At 40.2% G+C, this 15,199-nt stretch overlaps 1 protein-coding gene across 1 annotated transcript in view; it reads right to left on the bottom strand.

Moving 5' to 3' along the window:
- Nucleotides 1-6,345: 6,345 nt before the first annotated feature.
- The window catches only part of PIWIL1 (piwi like RNA-mediated gene silencing 1), a 33,101-nt gene continuing 24,247 nt past the window's right edge, over nucleotides 6,346-15,199 (bottom strand). The window contains exons 16-20 of the mRNA XM_005889573.3: nucleotides 14,558-14,628; nucleotides 14,227-14,380; nucleotides 9,182-9,307; nucleotides 6,625-6,772; nucleotides 6,346-6,462 (exon numbers count right to left, since the gene is read on the bottom strand). Of these exons, the coding sequence (XP_005889635.1) occupies nucleotides 6,346-6,462; nucleotides 6,625-6,772; nucleotides 9,182-9,307; nucleotides 14,227-14,380; nucleotides 14,558-14,628 (616 nt within the window). The remainder of the gene's footprint in view (nucleotides 6,463-6,624; nucleotides 6,773-9,181; nucleotides 9,308-14,226; nucleotides 14,381-14,557; nucleotides 14,629-15,199) is intronic.

Raw genomic sequence — 15,199 nt, 5'->3', positions numbered from 1 at the left:
GTAGTAGGGGAACAGAATTTAAAAAGCACAACAATAATATGCTACTGCTACCAGCAAAGCTGGAGAGAACAAGAAGGGTATGTCTCTAGGCTTGTGAGATGCAAAAAAATTTCGAAGGTGGTCCCTCTGCTGGTGACATCTTAGCTGACCTCAAGGAGCATGTGGAAATCTGGGTTTGGAGCACCGGCAAAGGCCCTCGGGCGGGATGAGGGCACCTGGGTGCGCTATGAAGAGCAAGCTAACACAATACCATGACCTGAGATAGTCGCTTGCAAGATTTGGGCAAATGTCTGACTTCATCACTTTGTTGCACAAAGACCAGTTTTGGAAGCTACTCTAGTAATTCAGAGATGGTGGTTGAAACAGAGGATAGGAACAGTGGCTTCAGTATTCATATTTTGAAGGCAGAGCCTATAGGATTTACTGAGGAACCCAAATTGTGACATGAGAAGACTCACGGAGGCGGCCAATGGTTTTGTTCTGAACCGTATGGAAAAATGGAATTCCAATTAACTGAACTGGAGCAGGTCTGAAGGAAATCACAGTTCAGTTCCAGGTATGTTAAATTATTCAACCAGAGGTTCTCAAAGTGTAGTCTGGGGACCCCTGTGGCTCCCTAAGACTCTATCAGGGTTCTTTGGTCAAAACTATTTTACTACCACTGTTACCACAGCTGACAACAGATCCTTGCTCAAAACCCATCAACCCCTCCCTTGAACAGGAACTAACATCTCTCTTTAAGTCACAGGATACAGAGACAAAGAAAAGAAGTGATATAAAGAGAAAAACAAAAAAACAGAACCAGCTGGAACCAAGATGTTAATGAATCTGACCTTCAACTGACCCCTAGAGTCTCATCTACAATGATTTTACTACATCAGCTACTTAATGACAGCAGCCATGACTGGAAGTTGCAGACCAAAAAAGGACAGAAAAACGTGGCAACCTATTTGGGGGAAACCCCATCCCTTTCCCCAGAAGAACAATGCAAATGCCTCCCTACCATCAGCCTCGCTCCTCTCTGTGTTGTCTTTATTCTTTAACATCAAATCTCTCTTGCCAGGTGGGTGAAAATTTATCTGTGAACTTAAGTGCCCCCTTCTCAATTCTTTGGCCATTAAATAAAGCTTGTGCTGCACTGATCTCAGTGTCAATTTCATTTCTGGCTGTGTGAACCCTAATGCAAAAGAACTTTCCTGACACGGCAGTGTCTCAGCTGGACTAGCACCAGAGCTGGGGTCAATAGAACCTAATTTTGGTAACACCAAGAGGTGATTTGCCTTTTTCATTCTTATTCTCTCATAAAGTATTTCACATAACTTCATGACATGATGACATCATTCTAACAGTTAATGGAATGTGGGTTTCCACACTGTTTTCAAAATATAGTTTCTAATGCACTATTATCAATAAATATAATCCACATAAAAACCCTACGGGTCCTTGGCGATTTAAGAGGGCAAGACAGTTCCAAGACCAAAGAATCTGAGAACCACTCTATCACTCACTTGGAGACAGTTGATCGTAGAAGACCAGGGCTGGAGATGTAAATCAGAAGCATTTTCACACAAATGAGTTAGCAAACTGAATGGGATTACCACGTGAAGGAAGAGTAGAAAAAAACTCTTTTCTTAATTCTCGGAGATCCTACTTTTAAGCCTGGAGGCACTGCAGCATTTTAAAGTCAGGGAGACCAGGAAGAACCAGCAAGAGACTGAGAAGGAACCAACAGAGTATGGGATCCCAGAAGCCAGGCAGACAGTGTTTCAAGGAGAAGGGACATCAGTGTCAGATATGCCAGCAGGTTTGCTGATGAGGGCCAGGAATTAACCAATGAGCAACATGGAAATCATGGAGGATCTTGACAAGAGTACCAGGTTGAGAGAGGATGGGGAGGAAAGGCATGAAGGCAACAGCGGACTTTTGCTTTAAACGGGAAGACAGTAAAGAGCTACTGGGGACAGAGGGCCCACGAGGGCTTCTTTGGGGGAGGAGGATGAAAAAATACCAGTTTTTCAGGCTTCTAGGCATGAATAAGGAAAAGAAAAGTGATGCAGAACAAGATGTGACTCGAGAGCAGTGTACTTGAATAGGCATATTATGCACAAGTGGGTGGCTTTAGCTTCAGCTGAAGCAGAGAGCTCCCCAGTACTGAGATGCGGCTGGCTATAGGCTGTTGGGGTGATGTGAGGGTGTGTGAAGCTCTCATGACCACTCGAGTTTTCAGTGCACTAAAAACCAGGGTTATCTTTAGGGTGAGGGTTCACGTGGTGCTGGAGGTTGACACGAAAGGGAAAAAGTATGAAAGACATCTGAGATCCAGAAACAAAATGAGCTAGACTCGCAGGATATGGAGCGGCATTAAAATAATGGCGTCTGTCCCCAGCCATGTTCATCTGTATGAGAACGGGCAAGTAGACAAAAATCTGTATGAGAATGGGCAAGTAGACAAATGGTTAGATTTAACTGGTCTTTTAACCAGGATTCAGAAGAAAGTACCATTGGAAAATGTGGGCAAGCCAGGGACTAAAACTGAGTTGTCTGAGCCCAGGGGATATTACAGGACAAGAGGGAGGAAGGAGTGGATATACCTGATGAAAAGACATTCAAAGTTGAGTGTGTTTGCAATGGGGAGGGATCTGAAATCTAAGACTGAGGGCTAAGAAACACCAACCCCACCTCTAGACTCAAGAGGTATGAGACACTGTTACTCAAAGGCAGTAGTGTCTGTCCTGGGGAAGGGCTAGGTGTGTGAAAGCAGAGAAATTTCTCAAGTGAGGGACTGCTGACACGTGACCATCAGTCCCAGAAGACACAACGAAAAGCTCTGAGTGTGCCTGGGAGAGTGTCAGAAAATCCAACTTAAGGAGCTCCTTTCGGAGAAGGCAATGGCAACCCACTCCAGTACTCCTGCCTGGAAAAATCCCATGGACGGAGGAGCCTGGTGGGCTGCAGTCCATGGGGTTGCGAAGAGTCAGATATGACTGAGCGACTTCCCTTTCACTTTTCACTTTCACGCTTTGGAGAAGGAAATGGCAACCCACTCCAGTGTTGTTGCCTGGAGAATCCCAGCGACGGGGGAGCCTGGTGGGCTGCCGTCTGTGGGGTCGCTCAGAGTCGGACGTGACTGAAGTGACTTAGCAGCAGCAGCAAGGAGCTCCTTTAAGACTGGTAAAACCTCAGGGATGAGGTGCACGCCATTCATCCTAATGGTTCTCAGTCAGGTACCTGGGGAGGCCCTGACTGTGGAGTTGGGGGAAGGATGGGAGGTCTCACAGGCGGAGGTCTGGAGTTCCCACTGGACTTCTGATGGCAGGACAGGGTGCTGGGCAGGGAAATGTAAACCACAGCAGAAGCAATGCAGCCAAGAGCCATCTTACAGAGCACGTGGACTTACCACTGACTTGATAACTCGAAGAATTTGCAATTTCTCTATTTCTCACCTGACCTTTTAAATGGTTTAACTGGGTTGGAATGATGAATGCAAACAGGACTAAATCCAGCCCTTGAAATATTGTATCTGAATGACAGTATCACAGTCATAAATTAATTAAACCTTAAAAACATACAAATTTCTGAAACTGATGTTGAAAACAGACTGACCCATAGAGAACAGAGACAGCATTTACCAACAGAAATTTCAGAATACAGACAAGATTTCTATGAGCTCTAGGCAATACCATGTGAAACAGAACTTCAATCAGGGGCAAATTTTTGGAGTTGTGAGGGAAAAAACCCGTGGCAGAAAAAACTGGGCAGATTACCTGTGATAATGCACTTCTGAAGCACCCCCCAAAATGCTAGGTAACCAAAGGAACTACCATGTTTAATGGATCAGACAAGACACTTTTAAGTGCCTAAAGTGTCTTTAATGCTAAAGCTTTTAGTAGAACTCAGGTGTGCACGTTTCTCTTTTAAGGAAAAAACCTGGGTTTCAAAGTTTTGGGTTTCATCCTTTGGAAGTGCTGCAGTCAATTCCCTTAGAGGTGCTTGGCTGTACTTGTCCCTCAAGGGACCAGAGCAACTGCTACTTCCATCACAAGCCAACCTGCAGCTGAAAAAGCAGAGCAGACACCCAGCAGCATCCACTGTGTTCACTTGTCCATTCCGTCTCCTGGCTGTAGCACCCACATTTTCCTTAGGAACCATTCCTCTACCCACTTCTGTATGAACCTCATCTTATGTAACAACTCCAAGTCTATCAGGGTAGTGTGTTCAAGGGACTCAAGGATGTGTAACAGCCAGAGTTTTGCTACAACTATTGTGGAAGAGATGTTCCTCTCGTTGCAGTGAGGCTGAGACACAGATCTAGACTTTGTGACCATCTTTGTAACCCCATCTGATTAGAACCAGAAAAAGCAGAGCAAGAGACAGATCCCTAATATCATTTCACCAACTAGGTTCTATACATACCTTCTCGCCTGGTATTTGCCAAAATCCCCAAACAATCTGAGATGCATCTAAAAGTCACCCAGTCTCCCCGCTACAAGTCCTGACTCCTAGGTCTGGTCTGGAGCCCAGTAGCTTGTGCTTTTACAAAGGCCATGAGGTCATGTTTAACATTCCATTTGGGAACCACTGTGTAGGATGACTAGGAAAGCCAATCAATACTCTTTTTGGCTTAAACTGAGACTTTTTTGGTCTCTTGCAAAAAAACAGTCTTTATGAGAAAGTGAAGGTCTTCTGAATACTGCAACTTTTCTGGAAATAACACATTTACTGATTTTTCATGGTTTTTAAAGATATTAAAAAGCTTTTTAACTTTAAAGGACAGTTTAAAACCTGCCAAGTATGAGACTTTAATGACTTAAGTTACTGATTAGTCATAAAAATCCATACGTAAAAAAATGCCTCAAATTAAGTCTTCTACACTTGTATAACTAGACTTCCTTATATTCCTTAATACTGTGACAACGTTTAGCAACTTTCATTGATTTTATTGTCTTTAGCATTCTTCTGAAACTTCGCAATCTCCTGTGTTTCTTCTAATGTTTAGAAACCAAATAGGTTAAGGAACCTTTGCTAATAGCCAAGAACAATGTTAACAGTTATTAGCTCAAAGAACTAAAAGGAAAATAAAATGGTTTTCATTCACAATATGTAAGGCTAAATCCAAAATGTAATTATTTGATAACAAGTACAAAAATGCTAAGACAAGCAACTTTACTGAATGGCATTAGTTTAAATCATGGTTCCTATGGCCTGTGTTTACACTCATTACACTTGTAACCAATGTTTAAAGGTGTTCTCATGGCATATAATTACTCATCAACTGCAAGCCTGCTCTTTGCAAAATTCCTATACATATATAGATGTGAATAATTACAATCATCAACTTCACAATACACAGACTTCTCTTAGTCTACATTTTCTTTCAAGTTATGGATTTCTGGTCTTACACTGTTAAGTTTAAGGTTGCAGCATTTCCTGACAGAGTTTTACTCTGAAACTGAGTTTTCAGTTTCAGATTCATTAAGTGAAACTAACTGAGCTTTAATAAATGGAATCATACCCTTTGAGTGTACTCTTCAGCAGTTTAAAAAATATAATATATGGAAAGAAAATGCATATGCTTTCAGAAAAATAAAAACTCCACTGTTATTCAAATAAGATGACAATCATTGTAATTTTATTTTACAACAAATGGAATTATGTCCCAGTTGCAAAAAAAAAAAAAATAGTAATGTTAATATAGACTACTGGTCTCTTTTATTAAACAGTATTAAAATGTTTCTTTGGACAGAAATTTAAAATTTTCAACTATCTTTTTTAACCCCCATAATACCTAGCCCCCAAAATGAAATAAAATATAAGCATACTTCTCCATACTCTCACACTTTTCCTATACCTTGTATAGGTTATTTAATGGCAGCTTTTCCTGTAAAATGAGATCATCAGATACTCAAGTAAAATCCTACCTTATGATTGTAGTGAGCCTTCCACTTTATTCCTTTTCTCTCCTTTAAATTCAAACTAAGTATTTCAAAAACAAGGCCATTGTAGCTTTACAAATAGGACTTGCTCACTCCTGAGAACATTTTCAAGTAAATCCCTGCTTTTCAAATAGTTTAAGAGATTCTGCTTATAGTACAAAGCATCTTCTCCACACTTTTTCAAAACAAAAAATCCTCACATTTATGAGAACAAGATAAAAGAGTAAATCCTAATTTTTACCTATAAAATAAGTCAATTAATAGCAAAGTTAGAAATGACTCTAGATTTCCTAGTTTCCTTCCCAAGTTTCATCTAGAAAGATAACAGTTTAAAAAATAAGAGCTTAAAAAAAATCCTGAAGATATAATTTCAAAAAGAAAAACGCAGCCACATCTTGTCGTCTTCTGTAGGTTAGAGGTAGTAAAGACGATTTGACAGTGACAGATTTGGTTCTCTATGAATACTCTGGCCAACAAGGAAAGCCAGTTTGTGGGCATACTGGCAAGGAGCAGGAACACGAATGACACCCTTTAGTGGAAGAAAACAAAAAGGTTCTATTACTTTAAAAGTAACTTCTCTAACTTATAAATCTCAGTATTAACAGTAAAAGCCTTTGAAAACACAGCAATTCCATTTTGAAAAGTGAATCTCACTGATGTGGCTAAATATCAATTAATAAAAAATACTTACTGGCCAGTTATAATAGACATGACATAGCTTGTAAGTTAACCTCTGTATGTGGTCTGGCTTCAGGCCACTGCTGTCATAGATGACATTATAATGTGTGGGAGAAACACTACCACTTCTCACTGCCTGGCTCACGATAAAAAAATCATACCTGGAATTACATAAGAAAAAAACCACATGGGTATGAGGCTTATCTTTTTCAAAGCTAAAGTTAAGATGATTCAAGTTTCTTACAGTGGAAGGATCCTGTATACTAATGTAACGTAATCTTTTCAAAGCGTGTGCTTCCTTGAATTCAGAGCTTGCTATTCATGAACTGTTTTGGAATGCTTATGTGTGAAAGAGGTTTAAGATACCACTTTTTTGTATTTTAAATACCTATCATTGATGCCTAAGGGCATTAACAAATGTTTGACCTGGCTGCTAATTTTGACAGTGCACGCTGTACAACTGGCCCGTTTCCACTCCACATCTGAGGGAGACAGCTGAGCGGGAACAGGCTCTAGGATCAAGAACCAAGTAGTGCAAACATAAAGGAATAGATGTCAGGTTTTGTTTTTTTTTTTTGGGGGGGGGACGGTACCAATTAAGTATCCATTCAGAGATGCTGTAATCCAGCCTGATAAAGATATTAAATTTATTATGTCCCTTAAAATGAGACAAATTATAAAATCAGAATTGATCTACAACAGATTATTGTAATCTGGAAAAATGAGGCTTTCAGAAACATTAAATGATGTGCCCAAAAGAACAGCGAAATCGTAACCGAGCTAGAATCAAAACCTTAGTTCCCTCCCAACTTAAGCACCTTATCATTCAAAGTAGACTTCTCCAAGTATTTGAGTAGACTAGCAGTTATTAAGTTTTAAAGAACATTGAGTAAAAAGTAATCACTTTTTTTGATACTTTAAAATCCAACTTCCATTTTACTCAAATTGTTTTAAAAAGTTGTCTTCAGGTCAATGTTATACCTAAGCTTTGGTTGTCAGAGTAGCAGTAATGTTAGAAAGTATCATGAGGTCATTCTGAATGGTTAAAGAGAGTCTACAGGAAATGAAACTGTCAATTATCTTAGCCATTTTGTCCTCCCTCAGAGATTTTCCCCAATAGGTTAGAACCCTTCTGACAACTATTACCTGCCTGAGAAAAAGACACAATCTAAGAAAGTGAATCTTTAAATAAATATTTCGATATGCTGTCAGCTAAAAGGACTAAGTGGATCTAAAATCTGTATTATCATTTGTCTACATAAATTTAAGTATAATTCGGAGAAGGCAATGGCACCCCACTCCAGTACTCTTGCCTGGAAAATTCCATGGACAGAGGAGCCTGGCAGGCTGCAGTCCACGGGGTCGCAAAGAGTCAGACACGACAGAGCGTCTTCACTTTCACTTTTCCCTTTCATGCATTGGAGAAGGAAATGGCGACCCACTCCATGTTCTTGCCTGGAGAATCCCAGGGACGGCGGAGCCTGGTGGGCTGCCATCTGTGGGGTCGCACAGAGTCGGACACAACTGACGCGACTTAGCAGCAGGAGCAATGCCTCATTTACCTGCGTTTCATACAGGAGAAGTGCTACACATTTAAACTTTGCCCCTTAGGCTGACACTTTACCTTGATTAAAGCTGCCCTTTTTAAAAGGCCCCACAAATTTATGTATAAAAACAGAAACTCTCCTATTCACTCTCATGAGGAGGGTGTTACCGTGGACTGACCAATGACTTGCCATAAGGAACGTGACTTAGTGCACTGTACACCATCCCCCACAAAATGGAACTTGAGGAACCCAGTTTCATGACTTTGCAGTTGAACTGTCGTGTGCTGAGCGCACGACCGTGTGCCCCTGAGTGTTCTGGCCAGCTTTCTCACGGCAGAGTGCAGCTCACAGGTACACAGTGTTCACTCATGCGTGCTGAGTCGCTCAGTCATGTCTGACTGTAACCCATGGACTGTGGCCTGCCAGGCTCCTCTGACCATGCTGTTTTCCAGGCAAGAATACTGAGTGGGTTGCCATTTTCCACTCCCAGGGATCTCCCTGACCCAGAGAGCAAACCCATCTCTCTTGCATATCCTGCATTGGCAGGTGGATTTTTACCATTGTGCCACCTGTGCCACCCTAGTGTTTACTCAGAAGTCACTTTTCTCATCTGCAACTGTGTCTTTAGATGGAATTTTCTAACCTGTGGATAACCAAGTACATTATGGATCTAAACATTTTGATTGGAAAATAAGAATCTATGGATGAGGTTACATATGTTTAAAAAAAAAAAAATGCCACAGCAATCTACAGCAGCAGTTCTTCAACTCTGTATGTATAACGAAGGCCATAAATGATAACCCTATTCCCCCAGAGAGAAACTGCACAGAAACCTGTGCTCACCATGTCAGACACTAAGTTCATACATCATAGGCATTATTAGGGCAAACTAATGAAAAGCATTAGTATTTATAAGAAATAAAGTATAAGAACTAAAAAGTAAATATGGTAAAAGGTAATAAAACATAGAGGTTATGCTAAAAGACAAAGCAAAAACCAATCTTCACCTAATACAGAACTTACCATTCTGGTCTTGTAACCTCTACATCAATAACTGTTCCAGGAAGTGGATTCTGAAGTCTTCCTCCAGACTGAGCAAAAAATCTGGCGTTGACACGTTTCTTCACCACAATTACCGTTAGTCTTGGGCTTTAAGATGGTGATGAACGTAACTACATTTAGTCAGTCATACTTTCAGGGCATTGAATCATTCATACATTCATACACTCCATTAAAAAAGAAATGCATCTCCCTCTTGGGTATATTATTTATCGAAGTTGTGAAGGAAGATTCCACAACTTGTAAGGACCTGGAGTTAGGACCAGGAATAAACTTTGAGTAGAAAATAAAATGGCAAGTTTATGTAGTTTTTTAATTATTAAACCGAGCATATAACATACCCAGCACACTAAAATGTTAAACCCAGCATGTCTTTAAAGTTCACAGTCTGAGACCCTTTTCAGTGGACACTTCCTCCTACGTGGAAAGTAAGTGTACTCAGTCGTGTCTGACTCTGAGGCCCCATGGACTGTCGCCGGACAGGCTCCTCTGTCCATGGGATTCTCCAGGCGAGAATGCTGGAACAGGGCGCCATTTCCTACTCCAGCGGACCTTCCCCACCCAGGGATCAAACCCATGTCTCTTGCAGCAGCAGGCAGATTCTCTACCACTAGCAAGCACCACCTGGGAAGCCCGTGGAAAGTAAAATCTTTGACAAGTAAGCTAATTTGAGTAGTCTCGAAATCTAATCTGCTTTTCAAAATGACTGGTTGACTGCTTTTCAAAATGACTGGTATCAGGGGATCTCTGTGTCCGTTTGTCTCTCACACTCAATCACTCCTCAGCTTATCCTTAGCAATACGAGAACATTCTCTGTCACCCTCTCCCTTCCCAACCCCATTCACGTGGCTTCTTTCCTATGTCAAGACTACTCCTCTCCCCTAGTGAGCTTTCAGCTCTGTGTCACATTAGATTCACTGCCTCTAACAAGCTTCTTGGCTCCCCTGAGGACAGCCTTTAAACTGGCAGGTCGTACTGAGCTTGAATACCCTTTCCAACCATCTCTTAAAGGTTCATTTCAAATTCATTGTCTGATACAATCACACTGTATACACATGTGCACTTGGGAATAAATGCATTAGAACATATTAAGCACTTAGTGCTATCATATAATAAGCATTTGATAAAAATTATGATTTTCAATACCTCAACTTTCCTCTGCTCTTTTTCTAGCTACAAAATTAGTTCCTTAAGAGCACAAATATACTTTATTCTAACAACTGGAAAGCAGAGGACCTCACATGCAGTATGGACCTGCCTGGTAATGTTTGACTTAGGTAGGTAGTTTACAGTATACTGTCTAGACTGATGGTCCAGAAGATTCCAAATTGGGAACTTCCACTCATTGCTAAACCTAACCTGTGCTGCTTCATGGTAGCAGTAAGCAAATATACCAGGGGTAGGAAGATGATTTTACTTCAGTAAACAGAGGACATTTTTAGAAATATCACTATTTCCACATGTAAAGCCACTGCTGCCCAGCAACAAGAGATCTGCATATTACAAAGCCACCGTCTCAGGAACCAAAAGACAAAGTAGATTTTAGTCCTGGGACATCTCAAGAAATGATTCCGCAAATGTGGTGACGGAAAGAAAGTCACAAGTATGTTGAAGTGACTTTTTGATTTGTTCTGAACCAAACATCCTAAATCAGCTAATCCATGACACATCTTTATAAAAAGCTAATTATCAACACTTCAATTCAAAAACAAATATTTATAACAAACAAATAAGATAACAGCAAATGTTAAAATCCAAACTCCATTTCTTAAAAGTAAGGGGTAATTCTTAGATATCATTTTACTTTATATGCAACTCTAAACTTTTTTTAGATGAAGTGCCTACTATATATTGAGAGCATACTGGGTATTTTATGAAGTACACTGAACATTCTGGCATTTCTTTCAGCAGCCTTGGTGAGGTGCATCCTGTTTCACAGATGAAGGCTAAGCTGGGATCAACCTAAACTGATTTGAAGACATATTGTCTTGATCACTAATTTCTGCAGCCCCCAAATAACAGCACAATTGACGATGTGAAATCTACCGCATGCAATGGTCTGTTATGTACCAGCACAGGCAATCAATTTAAATCCTCCTTCCCTGCAACTTTCCTTTTTCTAAGGAAGAAAACAAATTAAAACTTACAAAACTTTACAAAGTAGAACAAAATACCAATGAAAAATATAAGCATTAAGAATTTTAAGAGGATAGGAAAGAACATTAACGTTCATTTACAAAATATTTTAAAATGCTATTGGCATTTTAATCTGAAACTCAGTTACTTCAAAAGAGATAAAAACATCCCTAACTTGCTCTGAAAACTTACTGGCATAATGATCACATTTTAAGAAACGTTTAACACTTAGAGGGGTTCTTTCAGAATTCGGCCAAAAAAGACTTGGAAGCGCCCTTCAATTTAGCTAGAAATTAAGTCCTTAATGCTCATCCCATGGGCCACATAAATCACATGGAGCCCAGATACTGTCAAACGACTTTCAAGACCCTCGTTTTCTATAATGATAACAAATGCTGCTGAAAAGGTTTGGCAGAAATAATCAGTCTTTAAATATCCATGAAGCAGAAGCAGAAATTAAGAAGAGGTGACAAGAATACACAAAAGAGCTGTACAAAAAGCTCTTAATGACCCAGATAACCATGATGGTGTAGTCACTCACCTAGAGCCAGACATCTTGGAGTGTGAAGTAAACTGGGCCTTAGGAAGCATTACTGTGAACAAAGCTCATGGAGGTGATGGAATCCCAGAGCTAGTTCAGTCCTACAAGATGATGCTGTGCAAGTGCTCCACTCAATATGCCAGCAAATTTGAAAAACTCAGCAGTGACCACGGGACTGGAAAAGGTCAGTTTTCATTCCAATCCCAAAGAAAGGCAATAACAAAGAATATTCAAATTACCATACAACTGCACTCATTTCACATGTTAGCAAGATTATGCTCAAAATTCTTCAAGCTAGGCTTCAACAGTACACGAACTGAGAACTTCCAGATGTACAAGCTGGATTTAGAAAAGGTAGAGGAACCAGAGATCAAACTGGATCCAGAGATCCTCTGGCTTAAAGAAAAAGCAAGGGAATTAAAAAAAAAAAAAAATCTACTTCTGCTTCATTGACTACACAAAAACCTCTGACTGTGTGGATCAAAACAAACTGTGGAATAGTCTTAAAGATATGGGAATACCAGACTACCTTACCTACCTCCTGAGAAACCTGTATGCAGGTCAAGAAGCAAGAGTTAGAACTGGACATGGAAAAACAGACTGGTTCCAAATTGGGAAAGAGTACATCAAGGCTGTATATTGTTCACCCTGCTTATTTAACTTCTATGCAGTTTACATCAGGAGAAATACTGCGCTGGATGACTCCCAAGCTGGAATTTAGATTTTCGGGAGAAATACAAACAACCTCAGATATGTAGATGACACCACTTTAATGGTATAAAGTGAAGAGGAACTGAAGAGTCTTTAGGTGAAGGTGAAAGAGAGTGAAAAAATCCGGCTTAAAATTCAACATTCAAAAAATAAAGATCATAGAATCCACTCCCATCACTTCATGGCAAAAAGATGGGGAAAAAGTGGAAATAGTGTCAGATTTTATTTTCTTGGGCTCTAAAATCACTGTGGATGGTGACTACAGTCACAAAACTAAGTCGCTTGCTCCTTGGAAGAAAAGCTATGACAAACCTAGAAAGCATATTAAAAAGCAGAGACATTACTTTGCTGACAAAGGTCCATATATTCAAAGTTATGGTTTTTCCAGTAGTCATGTATGGATGTGAGAGTTGGATCATAAAGGCTGAGTGCCAAAGAATTGATGCTTTCAAACAGTGGTGCTGGAGAAGATTCTTGAGAATCCCATGGACAGCAAGGAGATCAAGTCAGTCAATCCAAGGAAATCAACCCTGAATATTCTTTGGAAGGACTGGTGCTGAAGGTGAAGCTCCAATACTCCAGCCACTTGATTCGAAGAGCCAACTTATTGGAAATGACCCTGATGCTGGGAAAGACTGAGGGCAAGAAGAGAAGGGGGTGACAGAGAATGAGATGGTTGGATGGCATCATCAACTCAACTGACATGAATGTGAGTAAACTCTAGGATATAGCCAAAGACAGGGAAGCCTGGTGTGCCACAGTCCAGAGGGTCACAAAGCGTCAGACATGATCTAGCAACTGAACAATATGCATGAGCAAGCACATACAAACATACCTCCTGGATATTCTAAGCATCTTTAAAAATCAGCTCCACAAAATATATTATGCACTAAGCCCTTAATATACAACAGTCCCTGATCTCAACTTACTTACAATATGAGAAAGAAAACAGCAAAAAATTAAACAATGTAACTTATTAGAACAGCTATCTTGAGATGGCATGCAATTTACTGCCAGAGAGAACCAACAAATGATCTTGGTAGGAGAGCAAAGCAAAAACTAATGTAGGTTTCAAAGGAGAGCCTGAGTAGCATTCAGTTATGAGTACAGCTCCCCTTGGCTGCGCAGACCACCTCAAAGGACAGAGGTTAACAGTCTCCTCCTAGGACACCAAACACATGCCAATCATCTACCCATCAAAAACCAGTCCAATTGAGTTCAAAGAAATTAAACAAGTATTTGTTGTACAAGGAGGTAGAGAAAGAGTATGTTAAGACTATCTGGAAGATTTATTTCAACCAATGCTGTGGACGCCTATGGCTGCATTGGGATAATCAGACCCTCATACTTCAAGGCTGTAAGAGAGAAAAGTGGCAGCGGCTGGTCAGTGAAGGTGTTGCCATGTGTCATTCCTTGAGGGAACTTCCACTCTACATTTCTAGCCTCTCCTCTACAAAACAGTCTCCATGAGACACCCACCCCCCAACCCCTTCCATTACCTCAAGTCCTATTGCGCCTATAAGGTTAGGTTCTCACTTACCTTTCCACCTTGTGACGTTATTTTCAAAGATGCAAAATGCAATTTTATACAAAGGAAACGCTTTACATGTCATGTGCTTACTTGTAACCTCTACCAACAGATTTCAGGCAATCCAAAAACTGTGGTACTTCATAGTTCACCAGTGTTTTAAGCTGACCGTCTCCTACGCCATCCCGATACACAATAATTCGACTAGGCATGTATTCATTGCAGCTATTCCAAGCCCTTAGAGCAGCTGAAAGAAAGCCAGGAAAGGTTTAAATACATTAACACACAACAAAAAATATGTGCTTCTACCAAACTCCAGGCACAGTTTTTTTTTGTTTTTTTGTTTTCCCAGAAGCACAGCTTTAAGATAACTTCTTGAAGACTGGAGTTTGGAGGCCAGACTGGAACACAGCAGGCGACTTACCTTGTAAGCAGACCTTAAGCCCATCTACTAGTTCTTGTCCTCTGTCTTGGAACACACAGCGAGAGAACCAGCTATTCGGAGAAAAAATGACTGAGGTGAGAACACAACCATACAGAACTGTTTCACTTTTGAATTCTTCTATATCTATGCAATTTATTATCTTTAACTTCCTTGATGAAATCTTAAACGGAGTTAAGATACAGGAAATCCCTCATAGACATTTTTTTTTTCTCATTATAAATCAATTCCAGCACCGAGGAGGAAATAAAATCTAAGTTGTAATAGCCAGATATGCCTCCTAGGTTTACACGTCAATATATACAGAAGCATACTAATACTATACTCCTGGTAAAAGACGCTCTTCTCAAAGATAAAATACCTTGAAATACGCCCAAGTATCAGTAATGCCCACAAATCAATGCTTCAATTCTCATTCTTCCTATTCTTGGCAATTCTATCAGTTCTAAGAAAAGCACTGAAAAGTAATTTCACTACGTTGATACGCAAGTGACTGGGTAAACTTGAGTGGGTTTTCCAAGATAAAATTAACATGGAAACTTGAGACTACATTCAAAGTAATAAATTTATTAAAGAAGCTTTTAGAGATTGTCACATTTAAGGAGATGCATCCTCTCACCAAAT

This window comes from Bos mutus, chromosome 17, assembly GCF_027580195.1.
Source record: "Bos mutus isolate GX-2022 chromosome 17, NWIPB_WYAK_1.1, whole genome shotgun sequence".
NCBI classification, from domain to species: domain Eukaryota; kingdom Metazoa; phylum Chordata; class Mammalia; order Artiodactyla; family Bovidae; genus Bos; species Bos mutus.
The sequence above is the reverse complement of the archived record's forward strand: the minus strand, read 5'-3'. Positions and strand labels throughout refer to the sequence as shown.